General features: G+C 61.3%; 3 protein-coding genes across 4 annotated transcripts; 1 reads left to right on the forward strand and 2 right to left on the reverse strand.

Moving 5' to 3' along the window:
• Positions 1–1,870: 1,870 nt before the first annotated feature.
• On the reverse strand, positions 1,871–8,066 carry GPR137 (G protein-coupled receptor 137). The gene is made up of 7 exons (XM_034777853.1): positions 7,701–8,066; positions 6,649–6,698; positions 5,732–5,957; positions 5,239–5,388; positions 4,682–4,810; positions 2,910–3,016; positions 1,871–2,588 (listed from the first exon to the last, which is right to left on the reverse strand). Exons 1-7 carry the CDS (start codon positions 8,064–8,066, stop codon positions 2,423–2,425), a joined length of 1,194 nt encoding a protein of 397 aa, XP_034633744.1. The 3' UTR covers positions 1,871–2,422.
• Positions 8,067–9,617: 1,551 nt separating this feature from the next.
• BAD (BCL2 associated agonist of cell death) lies at positions 9,618–11,627 on the forward strand. 2 transcript variants are annotated; one of them, XM_034777856.1, is made up of 4 exons: positions 9,618–9,768; positions 9,983–10,140; positions 10,457–10,629; positions 11,233–11,627. In XM_034777856.1, exons 2-4 carry the CDS (start codon positions 10,017–10,019, stop codon positions 11,359–11,361), a joined length of 426 nt encoding a protein of 141 aa, XP_034633747.1. In that variant the 5' UTR covers positions 9,618–9,768; positions 9,983–10,016; the 3' UTR covers positions 11,362–11,627. The 2 variants fall into 2 exon arrangements, with proteins under 2 accessions (XP_034633747.1, XP_034633746.1); XM_034777855.1 differs by lacking the exon at positions 9,618–9,768 and having other exon boundaries at positions 9,866–10,140.
• Positions 11,628–12,179: 552 nt separating this feature from the next.
• On the reverse strand, positions 12,180–13,823 carry LOC117881046 (glyoxal reductase-like). The gene is made up of 2 exons (XM_034777854.1): positions 13,752–13,823; positions 12,180–13,119 (listed from the first exon to the last, which is right to left on the reverse strand). The coding sequence occupies exons 1-2, from the start codon at positions 13,775–13,777 to the stop codon at positions 12,255–12,257; spliced, it is 891 nt and encodes a 296-aa protein (XP_034633745.1). The 5' UTR covers positions 13,778–13,823; the 3' UTR covers positions 12,180–12,254.
• Positions 13,824–15,895: the final 2,072 nt, after the last annotated feature.

Consider the following 15,895-nt stretch of genomic DNA (forward strand, 5'->3'; position numbering starts at 1 on the left):
GGGGGTGCTAGGGAGCAGGGCAGGGCTTGTCAGGGGGCACTGGGCTGCAGGGAGCACTAGGCCACAGGGGGGGGGGGCCACAGGGAGGGGGGCAAGGACTCAGTAGGGTGTACTGGGCCACAGGGAGCGGGGCAGGGGCTGGCACAGGGCTTATTGGGGGGCACTGGGCCCCAGGGAGCAGGGCAGGGGTTCGACAGGGGGTGCTGGGCCCCAGGGAGCAGGGCAGGTCTCAGCAGGGAGCACTGGGCCGCTGGCCGCAGAGCAGGGCTCATTGCGGGGTGCTCGGTCACAGGGAGCAGGGTGCTGGGCCATAGGGAGCGGGGCAGGGCCTTGGCGGGGCGGGGGCAGGGCCACAGGGAGCAAGGTGGGGGATGCTGAGCCGCAGGGAGTGGGGCAGGGGTTCTGGTCCGCAGGTCCCTGGGGGGCATTGAGCAAGGTGGGGGACTGGGCCACAGGAAGTGCTGTTTTTCATATGGGTGACTCCATTCCAGGCCCCCGGCCAACCCCCTCCCTTCAGCAGTTTCCCTTGCAAACAAAAAGATTTCCCTTCCCGTCCTGTCCTTCACTCTTGTGCTGTTATTGCGTGACTCCAATCAGCTGCCTCACCCCATCCGAGAGCAGAGAATGGAACCCAGGCGTCCTGCCTCCCAGTGCCCCCTGCTTGAACCCAGCAGAACACACTCCCCACGCGTGCTCAGAAGCAGCTAGGCCTTGTCAGCCTCCGTGCAAGCCAGCCCCAAGCAGTTATAAAGAGGAGCTGGTTTTATAGAGGCTACTGGAACAATGGGCAAGGTCAAGGAGGCTGAGGGAGCTCTGCCTGTTTGTTCAGCTAGGGCCAGAGGGCTTGGGGCAAAGCTGGTTTTCCAAGACATCAAGGCCAGGCTTATGACCCTCTCCTCTCTAAGAGCCAAGATAGAAGCCAGTAGTCCAGGCTTCCAGCCCCCATTCCAAGTGCTGCATCAATCTAGGTGTCACCAAAGTGTGTGGGGTAAACATGGAGAAAGGGGCAGGCCTTAGTCAGGCAGAGAACCCAGGTGTCTGGGGCAGGGCTTGCCTCAGAATCCAAGAAACTAGGGCAAGAGCTAGTCTTCAGTGACCTCTAACTCCTGCGCTGGGCTGAGCTGGCTCTAGCGGCACGCGGGTGGATCAGCTTATGGAGGGATTAGCGGGGGAGGCAGGGTAACAGCACCTGCCTGCGAGGGAGGGACACTGCCACTCCTGCAGGGCGAGGGGCAGAAGGGATTAGGATGGGCAATATAAAGGGCGGCCGAGATGGAATAAATACAGGGCAGCTCTGGGGGCAATGCCCCTCCCAGATCAACAGGCAGCTCCAGTCCCCTGGGTGGAGGGTTGCCAGGTCATGGCTCTCTTCCCCACCCCAACCACCTATGCTGGGCCAACGTGGGGGCAGGTTGCTGATTAACCCCATCAGGCTGGGGGTTTAAAGTCCAAGGAGTGAGGGCAGAGACATAGCCCAGTTGCACACAGTGCTTGTGCCAGCCAAGGAGGGGGCGGGGAAAACTACCTGCTGCAGCTCATGCATTCTGCAGCAGAGCTGGGAACAGAACCCAGGAGTCCTGGCTCCCAGCCCCACCCCACTCTAACCACTAGACCCCACTCCCCTCCAAGAGCTGGGAATAGAACTCAGGAGTCCTGGCTCCCAGCCCCACCCCACTCTAACCACTAGACCCCACTCCCCTCCAAGAGCTGGGAACAGAACTCAGGAGTCCTGTCTCCCAGTCCCCCGCACCCCTCCAGGATAGAACCCAAGAGCCCTGGCTCCCAGCCCCACCACATTCTCCCCAAGCTGGGAACAGAACTGAGGAGTCCTGGCTTTCCGCACCCACAAAAGCCACACACAGAGGCTGTGCCACGAACACAAACCTTTTATTGAGCCTGGGGCGGAGGGACAGGACAGCACCAAAGCCTTGGGGTGGGAGGGCAGCGCTGGGGAGAGCTCTCGGAGGAGCCAGGAGCTGGCGTGCATCGGAGGGTACGAACCGGCACCTGAGCCACAGTCTGGCACCTCACGACAGTGTGACCCCCCAGGGATGGTTCAGCTGCAGGCACGAATCCAGAGGGGGAACTCCCGACATGCAATTCTCCAGCACATTCAGCGGCAGGGGGAGGAGACAGTCCATTCTTCCTTTGACCCACGGGTGGACACTGGGATCCCTGCCCAAACTGGCCTGCACCCTCAGAGGCTGCAGCATGTGGGGTGGTGCCAAAGCCATCCCTGTGCGATCAGGAGGGGCGCTGTTTGGTTGGGGGTTGTTCAGCTGGAGGGTGCACAGAGCTGGGTCCCCTCCACTTCCTGCACTCAGAACTCATCCCTCCACATCCCGCTGCCTTCCACACTATTGAATCCTCGTGGCCCCATTTCACCAGCGTCCTCCTGTGACGCACGGGGTGCGGGGCGCATCTAGGTCTGCGGGGTGGAGTAGAGGCTGTGGTGGTGGCTGGCCTGCACAGTGACCTGGGAGAAGAGCAGGGGAGTTGTGGGGGGCTGCCCCCCCAGCCAGTCCGGATCCCTCCCAGTCCGGCCAATGGCTCCATACCAGCTGCCGCTGCCCAGTCGGCCTGCCAGGCTGCAAGGCAGAGGGGGGGGGTGGGTTACATGGAGTACCATCCTCCCATCCCACTCCCCAGAATAGGGTCCCCCCCATCTGCCCCACCCCACCCCAAGCAGAGCCCCAGCAGGCATGAATCCAGAGGGGTTAGCTCCCAGCATGCAGTGCTCCAACGCTCCATTAGTGAGACCCCATTGGGGGTCAGTTCTCCTCCAGGGGCCTTAAACCCAATGGAGGGAGGAGGACCCTGTGGACTCCCTCCCCACCCATTTATTCTCCCCCCAGGGGGTGTTACCTGCTGCTTCCCTCTGGGGGACTAGAGGTCAAGGGGGGGGTTACCTGCTTCCCTTCCTGCGGGAGGGCCCCTCGTTCTCGTATTGCCCGGGGTGGTCGAAGAAGTAAGACCGGGAGCCCCCGAGCTGCCCATTGATGATGTGGTTGGCACTCTGCCAGGGGGCGGAGGAGAGAAGAGACAGGCTATTATTGTAGAGGGAGGCCAGGTTTCTCTTCACCGCCCCCTCCCCCCTTCCCCAGGTGATTGCGACCCACCAGGCTGACCCACAGGAGAAGGGCTGTTCTGTGAGTGTGTGTGTAGATCCCCCCTGCCAGGCTGAGGCCTGCAACACCTTGTGGGGGGTCCCCCCCTCTGCTGTAAGACTCCTGCCCCATAGAGGAAGCCATATTGCACCAGCCCAGCTGTGCCATGAGGAGGGGGTTGGGGAATCCCTCATTGCTGGGAGGTACTCTGTGGGGGGGCCCTTCCTGACCCCAGGAGCTGCTGACATCTCAGCAGGCCACCCCCCTCCTCCCCGGCCTGGCGTAACAAGTGGGCCTGCAAACCCACCCTGACTGCGAGAAGGGAGCGCAAGCTCAGAACACGTCACAAGAGCCGGGGCCAGCAAACGCTGACAGGAAAGGAGCAAACGGAGCTGGATGCCGACGGATTTAACGCAAGGGCTGCTAAAGAAGAGACGTGTCAGCCCAGAAATCAAGGGACCAAAATGGGTGTGTTGGAAATTAGGCCTAACTGGTGGACAAAATACCGAGGGGCTGGGCTTTCCTGCCCCTCACCCCCCTTCTGGGGCCCTTCAAAGAAAAGACTTTGGGGACAGGAAAAACAGGCTAATAATACCCAGGGACTGAGACAGGAAACCAGAAAAAGAGTCTGGCTGCTCCCCCATCTCCTGGGACCTCTGGATCCAGCATGATATCATTGGGCCTCTGTCATCCTGACCCTAGGAGATGCTCTCATCAGACCAGGCAAAGATGGACCCAGATGACACCTCCACCAGCTTTATTAAATACAAACACCACCTGGGAGACAGACTGTCATCCCATCCCATGCGTCCTTTTCCTCCCCCCGTTCCTCTATTATTTCTTCTCTTTCCCCTCCCTCTCCTTATGCCTCTTGTCCAATGAGCAGCTGGCTTAGCAGGCCCACACTGCAAATTTTGCAACACTGCCATACACCTACGACCAAAGAGGCAGCTCAAAGCAGTGGCCTGAGGAGCCCGGAGCGGCTGCGGGGGTCCCTGTGCCCAGCCTGTGTTTCTTCAGCAGGGAGGCTGCAGGTGAAAGTCGGCTCCACAGAGGCCACGTTTCTCACTTGGCCGGGAGTTTTAATGTCCTATTGCGTGTTTGTCTTGTTTTGTTTTCTAGGGACCAGGGTGGGACCTTAGCAACGACACCAGCCCAACCCTTCTGAACTAACTTCTGCTCCCCACCACGGGACAGTTATTACACCTTTACTGGCACCTCAGAGGCTGCCAGACGGGTTTTGCCCTTCCAGAAACTCCCCCCCCCCGAGGGGAACTGGCACAAGGGCTGGGGTTACAAGTCTGCCTTTTCCCATTTGAAACACTTTCACTGATTCGCCTCCTTTAGCTGTATCTGGTACCAAAGGTTCAGAGGGTGTTTAATGGGGTGTCTGCCATGGGGCTGAGCAGACCAAGGTCCCTGTACTCAAAATCCCAATTAAACCTTGGTTAGATCTGGATAGTGCCAGGGTCACGCAAACATCTTTGATTCTCTGCATCCAGTTATTCCTCCACAATTAACCCAGCAGGCCCTGCTCCACTCCCCCAATCCTGGGCTTCAGCTGCCCCACTCACCAGGTCCTGGGGAGGGCGGTGCACCCGGAAGAAGCCCACCAGTAGGGCAGTTGGCAGCAACTCCCACACAAAGAGGATGAGGCCAAAGACCAAGTATCCTTGGTCCCCCAGGTCAGTGATCAGATCTGCCTGGAGGGGTGGGGAGAGACCGTTCAGATTCCTTTAGGGGTCTGGCCACCAGCCCCAGGTGCCCGCTAAATTTTCACCAGCCAAAACGAGGCTCTGCCGAAGGGCTGAGGTGCTGCCCCCCCAAGAACAGAGAGCAAACAGTGGGGGAGAGATTTTGCCCAATTCCCCCAAACAGAGAGTTAGACACACCAGTCCCCATGGAGGGGCAGCCCCCCGAGCCCCCTAACCCCCCCAACCCCCCCCCCCCCCCCCCCCCCCCCCCGGGCCGCCCCCCCAACTACCCGCCACATGCACCATACCCCCCCAGCCTTCTGGAGCCACTCACTCCCCCAGCCCCGCCATCTCCACCCACAACACCTTGCAGGCCCCCCTGCCTGTCCATCGGTGCCACCCACCTCCCTGGAAGTCCCTCCCCTGTCTGCACTGACCTGGTCCGAAACATTGTACCAGTCGTAGTCGAAGGAGTCCAGCCGGGTGTGGGAGCTCAACGCCAGGGCCACCAGGTTGTAGCAGGCACGGCTGGCATGCAGCAGCACCATGGTGCTACCCATGGCTGCTGTCTGGCACACTGTGGTGCCCTGAGGAGGGAGGGAGACAGATGCAGGCACCATTCCTGCGACTCAACCTCCCGAACCCATTCCCAAAGGATTGCCATCAGGCCCATGGGCCCTCCCAAACCCACCCAGGTAGCATGGTCTCTGGCCAGTGCCAGATGGCACCTCCTAGAGGGAAGCTCCATGTCCCATTTCCCCCAACCCTCCGTCCAGCCAGTCCCCCACAGGCTGGGGTCAGATCGGAGCCAGCGCCCCCTAGAGGTGAAGGGCCCAGTATCCCATTCCTAACCCTCCTGAGCCAGCCAGTGCCCCGGCTCTGGGACTGGATTGGAACCAGCACCCCCTAGAGGAAAAGGATGTGTCCCACCTTGGCCTGCAGGTAGAGGCTGGTGCTTGGTGAGCCGCGAGCCACAAGGCAGAGGCAGAGCGCCAGGGTGATAGCACCCAGCACGAAGAGTGAGTCATTGATGAGGACACGGGTCAGCACCACGGCCCAGGGCTCGGCCCGCCCCAGCCGCACCACGAAAGCACAGGCCACGTTCACTGCCAGGAAGAGCAGGCTGGCGCCCAGGCAGGCCCCCCGCACAGCCAGCCTGTGGGAGAAACTGAGACTGAGGGACCAGCCTGGAGACATACTGTTCCCCTCCCGCCCTGGGGGGCAGATCTACTCTGCCAGTCCCTTCCACTCCCCGCCCCCAGCTCTGCTGTCCCGTCCTTACCCGATCCCTCTGCAGAGCATTCCCTCCCCTCCAGATCCTTCTTCCCGACTCAGTGCAGCTCTCCTACTCCGTTCCCTGACCCTCCCACTCTCCCCAGATCCCCTCCCCACCACAGTCTCCCATCCTTGTCCCTCCCCCATCTCTCCAGCTTCCCCCTCCTTCTCCCCAGCTCAATCCCTAAGCAGCTTTGCTGCTGGGCTCAGAGGATGCTGGGGGGGGGGGGGGGAAGGTGTCCACACAGGGAGCCAGTCCAATCCCACTCCTCCCACCAGCCTTTGTTCCAGACCTGCCCAGGGAAGGGGGGTGGGCACAGAGCCTCTATGCCCATTAGGCCAAAGCCACCAGCACCAGGGAATGTGGGGCACAGAGCCAGGCTGGGGGTGAGATGGCCCCAATTCAGCTGAGTGACTTCTGGATTTTATCCCTGGGTCTGGAAGGGGAGTGGGGTATAGTGGGTTCCAGAGGGGCGAGGGGGTGTCAGGACTCCTGAGTTCTATTCCCAGCTTGGGGCATGGAGGGGCTATAAGTGGGTATAGGGTATGGGGGAGTGTGGGGGGATACTCACAGCCCTTTGGTCATGTTCGGGTGGTACTTAGCTTTAGCCTTGAACACCACCTAAGGAAGGGGGGCAGAGTTAGGGTCACAGCCTAACGGGCACCCCTCCACCAGCACATGCCCCTCGCAGCGTGACTGAGGAGGCAGAGTCCAAGGGAGATGAGTTGCAAAACATCAACAAACAGAACGTGCCCCCCCGCCCCCAACAAGCCAGACCCAACCACGGTCAGAGCGCACCAGAGCCAGCAGGGGATGCAGCAAAAATTGGGGGCACAGCAGCAACAGATGCAACCCCCCATGTGCAGCCCCTCCCCCACAAAGGGAGAGAGGCTGGGTCTCTGGGGCTTGGTCATCCCTCACAAGACTCACCACTAAGGGCAGGATTTCATTAGAGGGGAAAGGTCCCATATCTAATTCCCTACACCTCTCACCAAGCCAGTCCCCCCTGCCCCGCCCCACCCCACCCTGTCTGGGGACAGACTGGTGCAAGCGCCCCCTAGAAGGGAAAGACCATGTTTCCCATTCCTCAACCCCATAGCCAGATAGTCCCCTCCCTCCATTCCACTCCTCCTCCCCCCCACCCCAAATGCTTCCCCAACTGATCTTCTGTCCCATGTTGGAGTCCTCTCCATGGGGCAGGGACAAGGCACTCAGCATCACAGGATGCTACTTTCTAGAGTCTGGACACTCCTATGACCCCATCACTGGGGTATCTGGGCACAAATATTTATGCAAGCAGCATATGAAGGGAGTAGGGATTAGTGGGTTAGAGAGCAGGTAGGGGGCTACTGGGTTCTGTCCTCAGCTTTGAGAGGGGAATTGGGTCTAGTGGGCTAGAGCTGGGAGTCAGGACTCCTGGGTACTGTCCCCAGCTTTGGAAGATGAGTGGGGCTTTAGTGATTAGAGAAAGAGTTGGGAGCCAGGACTCCTGAGTTCCCTCCCCAGCTATGGGAAGCGCCAAGCAAGGAAAAGTGAAGCCAGGTGTGCGGAAACCCAAGTTGATGGCTTTTACTCACAGGGCTGAGCCGTGAAGCCCCCCTCACCCCACCCCACCCTGATTACCTGGGCAAAGTAGAGGTTCATGAGCGTCAAGGTGAAGAACTGGAGGCAGACGGGGCAGCAGTAGAGCAGCCAGTAGAGGAAGGGCCCCAGCTGGTTGGCCTTGAGAGTGTTCTTGAAGTAGAAGGAGAAGAGCGTGGTGCGGAGGGTGGCCCAGAGCAGGCAAAGGAAGAGGAAGACGGTCTGATAGCTGAACTTCTTGTGCCGGTAGAGCAGCACCAGCCACAACTGGGCATAGACTGAGAGGAAGAGCAGGGCATACAGCGCCGTGTACAGCGCCGTGAGCCCCAGCTTGACCGCCGGGGGAAAAGCTGGCGTCAGGCGCTGGGCTGGCACAATCACCGTCAGGTTGCTGGCAGCTTGCTCCATGCCCAGCTGTCTCTTTGAGGGGAGAGTGCGGGGGGGCTCAACTAGAAGAGGGCTATGAGGGGAGGCATCCCCTGAGAGCCGGAGGAGGATATAGCAAGGCTGGTATGAAGAAAGAGAGGTGCCAGGGGGATGTGGATTGCAGCAGAGAGGGTTTGAGGTGCCAAGAGGGGGTGCCCTACTACAGCGAGAAACAGTTTATCCTGGGCTGAGGGGTTCTATTGCTGGGGGCACAGCTTGTCCTGGGGGATTTCCCTAGGGGAAATCTGTCTGTCTTGGGCTGGGGGTGCCAGTGCTATGGGGGGGCAGTGTGTCCTGGGCTGGGGGTACTGCTGCTATCGGGGGCAACAGCGTGTCCAGAGATCAATTCCCTTTCCGAAGTGCTGAGTCCAGCATGTAGGGAGGGAGAACCAGCTCCCGTGGATGTATGGGAAAGGGGGGGGGTTCCAGCCCACCTAGGACACCCCCCCCCACAACAGTTCCCCAACAGCAGTACCGGCTGTGGGCATCACAGCCTCCCCCACAGGAAGAGGCAAAATCCTGGGGAAAGAGAGGCCAGGGGGAGCCCGGCAGGCTCAGGCTGCTTCATGGCAGACGGGGGGGGGGGGGTGGTACAGGTTAGCGGGCGATATGGAGGGCTTGGGCCCTGATTCCCAGTTGGGGGGATTCTCCTGCCGGAGGTGAGGGGAATGACCCCGACCCTAATACCCTCCCAGTTCAATGGGGGGGGGGTCTTCTCTGCCCCCTCCCCAGCCTCACTAGGCACCAGGGTCCCCTCAGTTGGGGGCTCCCCTCCCGCTGCGCTGCGTCCCAGCACGAAGGTGCCCGGACTCCTGGGTCCCCCGACCCACCCCAATTAGGTATCCTCTTCAAAGGGTCCCTCAAAGTACCCCCAATTTTGGAGTCCCTTAGCGCTCCCGCCACTCGGGGTCTCCCTTTTCCCTCCCCCCCGGTCCTCGGACGCCAAGGTCCCCTCACCCCCTCCCGCTAAGAGACCCCCGCCTAGAGTCCTCAGACGCCTGGGTTCCCCGGCTTCAGTCGCGGCAGCGGCGATGACAGCAGCCGGCAGCTACTAGCTGCGCAAAGCGCGTAACCTTCCCCACCCCCACGCAGGAGACGGGCCCGCCCCCCGCGCAAGCGGCGTAAGGCAAATCGCCAAGAGTCCCGACCATAGAGAACGAGAAGCGAAGTCGGGGAGAGCGCCACTTCCTGCCGCCATCTTAGCTATGGGCAAATGAAGCGCCCCCACCGAGCGCGCCCTCATATCCCCCAGCGCCCCCACTCCACTGCCCTGCATCTCCCAGCGCCCCCACCCGTGACCCCCGAACAGCCGCCCAGAACCTTTGCACCCGCCGACATGTCACTCCCCCCAGCCCAGTGCCCCCCACCGCCTCCGCACCCCCAGAGCCCCTCCCCCAGCACTCCCCTGTGCCCCACTCCAGTGCCCCCCTCAGCGACCACACCCCAGTCGCCCCGCTGGCAGGAAGATTGAGGGGGTGGCGTGGTTGGTGCAGGCAGCCTCATGAACCCGGGGCGGGAGACGGGGCCGGCTGAGGTCACTAGGGGGCAGGGCTTCCCCCGTGATGTAGGGGATCTGTGATTGGGCACGGCTGGTGTCAGTCCCTATTGCCCGGGTGACTGTGGCTGGGCCCGCGATCCCGGGTGTAAATAGGGGGGATTGATTGATAGCACCCCCCCCTCGCGGGTGAGTGAGGGAAGGGAAATCCCAGGAGCTGAGGGGGAGACGGCGGGGGCTGGAGGGGGGACGGAATACAATCCCAGGAGGGTGGGAGAGGGGAATCCTAGGTGGGGGGAGGGGCAGGGAGATCAGGCAGTCCCGGGAGTATATGTCGGGGACTCCTTTCCCCAAGGGAGGGGCCCGGGGCTATGCACCCCTTGACACCCCCCTTCTCTTGCAGCGCGGCGCCCGGGCGCCATGCCCCGTCCCTGAGCATGTTTCGCATCCAGGAGTTCCCGGACGAGGTGTTCCCGGGGCGAGGGAAGGAGTCGCCTCTTCCCCCCGAGTCGCAGCGGGGACACACGTCCGGCTCCAAGCAGCCAGACACCCCCACAGCTGGTGAGGACCCCCCCCCCGCATCCGGACTGGAAAAGGCAGCCCTGGACCCAGCATGCTCGTCCCCCACCCCAGAGTATTGTCCACAATGGGGGTCACAGAACTTTCGGGGGGGGGGACTTCTGCCCCATGTAACACACAGCTGGGGGGATTCCCCCTTTCCTAGCTTCCGCCCTAGGTTGGGCTCCCAGATCTTTCTGAGGGAATTCCCCATTCCCACAAAGCCCCCCTCCCCCCCCAAATGCCAGGGCTTCCAGCCTTCCCCTGCGAGTGTGTGTCAGTCCCTGATCTCCAACCCCTCAATTTCCTCCTCCTGCAGAGGTGCGAAGCCGGATAGGGTCAGACCCCCCATCTCTGGAGCCAGAAGTGCAGGATGAGCCAGGTGGGGCATTCCGGGCACGCTCACGCTCCGCCCCCCCCATCCTTTGGGCTGCCATGCGTTACGGGCGGGAACTGCGCAGGATGAGTGATGAGTTTGACGTGGCGCTGCAGGTGAGATGGGTTTAGAAGGGGCAGGGGGCACATGGAGAGGGGATGACCCCCAGGGGGAGGTGAAACAGGGGATAAGGGAGGACACAATTCCTTGGGGGGCAGTTGCACTCAAACTGCCAACCCAATGAGCTCCCTCACTTCCAGGTCTCAAGCCGGAGACCTGTGACTGGCATGGAGAAGGGAACCATAAGATGCTGGGGGGGAAGAGAGGATTTGGGGAGGCTAAAAAGACCTCCTCACTCACCTCAGAGGAACCCCTCCAGCATCCACTGGAGGTGGGTCCGTCCTTCTCTCCCCCACACACATTAGGTGGGGTGGCATTGCTCAGCTGTCCAGGGCCATCAGCATGCAGTGTCCATCAAAGAGGCAGCAAGCTGGCTCGCCCACACAAGGGGGGGGGGGCAGGCAGGGGGCCCTGCAGGGGGGGGCGGGGGGATGGGGGGGAAAGCACCTGGGAGGGCAGTAGAGGTGGGGGGCTGCCAGAGACGCAGTCGGGGGTGTTCATGGGAGGGCTTGCTATGTAGGGGCAGCATTTGCAATGGGAGGAGGCACTTTCAGTGGGGGTGTCCCCACTGGGCTCTCACCATCTCCCTCCTCCTCTAGGTGCTGCCACGCCCCAAGAGTGCAGGCACAACATCCCAGCTGCACCGGGGGAACAGCTGGAAAGAAACCCTCCAGGCCTGGTTGGGACACAGACCCGCCTGTGATGCCCCCCCCAGGAGCTCCAAATGACGGCAGCTTCCCTGCTGAGGGGATGGGACTAGCCCCTTGAGGGCAAGCTCTGCAGGATGCCAGTCTCCTGGGAGGAGGGAGATGTTGGGGGGAGCTCTGTATGGGACATATTCCCCCCAACAACTCTCCACTACCCAGCCCTCCGGGTAGGCAGCTGCCTGTCTCCCCATAGGGTGACTCCCCACATCTATCTCTGGAGGGAGGGGGGAAGAGGCTGAGTTTTTTACACTAGCTGGGGAAGTTGTAATAAAAACCGGTATTTTTTATGGCTGCCTGCATTAGTTTTTTATTGCATCTCTGTTGTGGTGGTACAGCCACCATCACAGGTGCCCCCTTCCAAATCCTAGGCACAAACACAGACACCTACGCTCCCCACTGCCTTCCCCGCCCCAGCCACACACACCTCCCACCATTCCCTGTCCTGCAGCACCGTCCCCGCAACCATGCACGCCTGCTACTGCACTTCCCCATGGCAGCACTGCCTCCCCCATCCACAGCACTACACTCCAGCCACATGCACCTGCCCCCCCCCTCTTCAGTACCACCCCCGACCACACATACCTCCCAACCAGTCCCCCCCTGCAGTGCCCTCCGCCCCCAAAGCCACAGCCACACGCATCTGCCAACCTGTCCCCCTCTTGCAGCACTGCCCTCCCAACCAAGCATGCCTGCCACCCTGTCCCCTGCCTGCAGCACTGTCCCCCCCGGTCACATGTGCCTGCCACCCTGTCCCCCCCCTGCAGCATCACCAACCTCTCCAGCCACATGTGCCTGACACCACCCCCGAGTTCTTTCCATCATCCCTCCCCCCTGCAACAGTGCCCCCTTCCACGCATGCTTACCCCCAACAACACCCCAACCATGCCTCCCCACACACATATGCACCTTCCACTTTATGTCACTCCACTGGGGTCCCAGCAGTAGTGCCTGCTGCAGTCCATCGCCCCCAGCTCAGCCATATCCTCTGGCCTGAGGTCCCAGCCCCAAAGTTGGGCATTCTCGGCCAGGCGGGTGGGGCTGACAGACTTGGGGATCACCCCCACACCCTGGTGCAGGGCCCAGCGTAGAAGAACCTGGGCAGGAGTACGCCCCTGGCGCTCTGCCACCCGCCCCACCTCTGCCCGGCCCAACAGCTGCCCACAGCCCAGTGAGGCGTAGGCCTGGAGATGAATGCCATGCTGCTGGCAGAAGTCCCATAGCTCCCGCTGGGGCAGCTCTGGGTGGAACTCCACCTGCAGCACAGCCGGCGGCACCCGGCAGTGGGCCAGCAGCTCCTGCAGGTGTCCCAGGGTGTAGTTAGAAACACCTATTGCCCGCAGGTGCCCAGCGTAGTGCATCCGCTCCAGCGCCCGCCAGCTCTCCCAGCGCCGCTCCCGATTGCCCTTGTCCCCTTGGGGCTTGCCCTGTGTGCCTGGCCAGTGGATGAGATAGAGATCCAGGTAGCCACAGGCTAGCTGCTCCAGGCTACGCAGGCAGGCGGCCTCAGCTTCGGCCTTGCCCTGGTCCCGTGGACCCAGCTTGGTGGTGAGGAAGACATCAGAGCGTGCTAGGCCATGAAGGGGCAGCAGGGCCCCCAGTGCCTGCCCAATCGCTGCCTCATTGCCATAGACAGCAGCTGTGTCAAAGGAGCGGTAGCCATGGGCTAGGGCAGCTTCCACGCACTGGGACACCAGCTCAGCCCCTTGCAGGCGGAAAGTTCCCATGCCAAGCAGGGGCATTCGGGTTCCACTGTTCAGTAGCACAGTCTGCTCCGTGGGCCTACGGGAGGAATAAATGCAGGTGTTAGGGATACCACCGCCGCCGCTCTCAGGGCAGCTACTGGAGAGAAGGCGTGTGCATGCAAAGCCGAGCGACAACCATGCACGAGAGGGGACGCCCATGCAAGCCTGCACCACGAGCATCCAAGGGGATATGCGGGTGAACCTGCCCCACAAGTGCGTGAAGGGAATGAGGGACTCATCCTATAATAAATAATAGAGATATACTATCTCCTAGAACTGGAAGGGACCTTGAAAGGTCATCGAGACCAGCCCCCTGCCTTCACTAGCAGGATCAAGTACTGATTTTGCCCCAGATCCCCAAATGGCCCCCTCAAGGATTGAACTCACAACCCTGGGTTTAGTAGGCCAATGCTCAAACCACTGAGCTATCCCTTCCCCCTAGCATGCACCGCGAGCGTGCACCAGATGTCTGTGCAGAGCTGCACCCCGCGAACGTGCGAGGTGGAGGGGATGCGCTTATTGACCCTGCACCGCCCTCCCCCCAGGGAGCCAGTGCACCCACCTCCTGAGTCCTGCTACCCATGGCCCAGGCACCGCCCCGCCGGCGGCACTCCCCGTGCCCCAGGCGATCCCCGGGGCTCTGCCCCCAACACACACACACCCACTCACCCAAGCGACACCCCCGCCTCCTCCATGGCTCCAGCGCAACTTCCTCCACGTGACCAGGGGGCGGAGCCGGGACCTTCCAATCCCCGTCGGGGGGCGGTGCCACGGCTGCAAGGGCCGGAATTAAAGGATTAGTCAAAGCGCAAGCGCGCGCTGCGCGCATCTGTGAGCTGTCCGGTAGCTGGCGAGGGCGGCCAAAGCGCCGCTCCCCCTGGTGCACACATGCAACCCTGGTGCTTTGGGTACAAAACGGTGTATGTACGTACCTCACACTGCACCCCCTGTGCCTCGGGTATAAATCAAGGGGCATGGATATACCCCATCCTGCACCTGAGGCTTAGCTATACATTGTGGCGCACAGTGCGTAGCCTATGGGTATAACTCAGAGGTCAGAGTTTGCTGAGACCGCTGCTATCATGCTGGCCAATATTGCCTCTGTTTCTTTGTACTCTCTCATCTGTTTGTATTCATCTGTTCGGATTGGAAGGGGTTTGGCAGGGACTGGCTTTGTTCCGGTTGTACAATGCCTAGCACAATGGGGTCCTGGTCCATGATTGAGGTTCCTAGGTGCCACAGTAATACCAATAATGAAGGGTGAATGCATGTACCCCACATTTCACCACTGTGTGAATCCTTGGTGCACCCATGTACCCCCATGTTACACTCCTGCATCTCAGTAATAAATTAGAGTGCATGCTGCATGCACCGACCCCACACTGCATCCCTGCACCTCAGCTATAAACCAGTGTGCACAACAGCATGCATGTACCCACACTGCATGCCTGCACCTCAAGGTGCATGCTCAGCATATGTACTATATGCTTTTATTGCTGCATGGTCTCTACCTGCATGCCACCTGCTATGTCTCTGTTCTTAGGGGTGCACAGACACCCCATGGCAACACGTTTGTGACGTGCATTCTGCTGTGGGCATCTCCTGTGGTAGAGTTTCTGCCTTATTGGGGGCCCCTAGCACAGCACTCAGCCCCACACCTGGGGGGAATCTCCCCAGCCCCAGGACCCAACAACAACCCTGTTACTCCCCAATCGCATGGGCAACATCTTCCCCCCACCTTACCCTGTTAGCCACCAGTCCTGACCCAGGGGAACTGCCCCTTCCCCAGCACTGCCCCATTAACCCCTCATCTTCTGTGGAAGATCATGGAACCCCCGCCTCTTTATTTCCCCTTCCTCACTTGACCGTGGGTGACCCCCCTCCCCTGCCCAACCCTGCCCCCCGACCATGTTACCACCCCGCCTCTGGGAGAGCCCCTGCCCCTTGCTACCCTCCTTGTCCTGGTGGACCCCTCATTCCCTATTACCCCGCCCCCCGCGCGCTCGGGAGTCCCCTCTCCCCCTGATCACATTATCTCCCTGCCCAACCCCGGGGAACCCCCTTTCCCCCAGACCCCTTCACCCTGCCAACCCCAAGGGAGTCTCCCCTCCCGCCCGCCCCCAATTCTGCTCCCCCCGCTCTCCATGGGGCGCCAGGGCTGGACTCCCTGGTGCGGAGTCTGGATGAGCCTGCAGCGTGCAGAACCAGCCAACGACCGGCAGAGGACGCCCCGCATCGCTTCCTGGGCGCTGGTTTGGAAGCAGCAGCTTGGGGTGGGGGGCGGCGCAGGAGTAAATGAATCCAGAACCACCCCTCCCCCATGATTCCGCTCCCAGACTCCATAGTCACCCCCTGTTCCAAGGGAGACCCCCATGCATGACTCAGCTCCAGACCCCATTACCATTACCACCCCTCAGCCCTGAGTGTCCACTCGCCCCCCTGATCCCACCTCAGACCCCAAACTCCCCACCCCAAAGAAACACCTGACCCCTAATCCCATATACGTCCCTCAAGCACAAGGAGGGCACCCTCGCTTGAAGCCATAGCCCAGCACCCCCGCCCCCCAGGAAGCCTTCTTCATACCGATCCCCACAGCGCCTTCCCCACCGGATGGGAGTCCACACCTCCCAACCCCGCCCCCACCGCATGGGAGCCCCCATAGACTCCGCATCTCCCTCACCCCCCAATGGAACCCCCTCATTTTCCAGCCTGGTATCTCCGACCCTTTGTCCCCCTCAGCCCCCCCCCCTCGCTGCAACCCCAGCAGATTTCAGTGCTGACCTGCCCCATCTGCCAAATTGACCCCCCAAGCC

This window comes from Trachemys scripta, chromosome 7 (genome assembly GCF_013100865.1).
Source record: "Trachemys scripta elegans isolate TJP31775 chromosome 7, CAS_Tse_1.0, whole genome shotgun sequence".
In the NCBI taxonomy this organism is placed as follows: Eukaryota; Metazoa; Chordata; order Testudines; family Emydidae; genus Trachemys; species Trachemys scripta.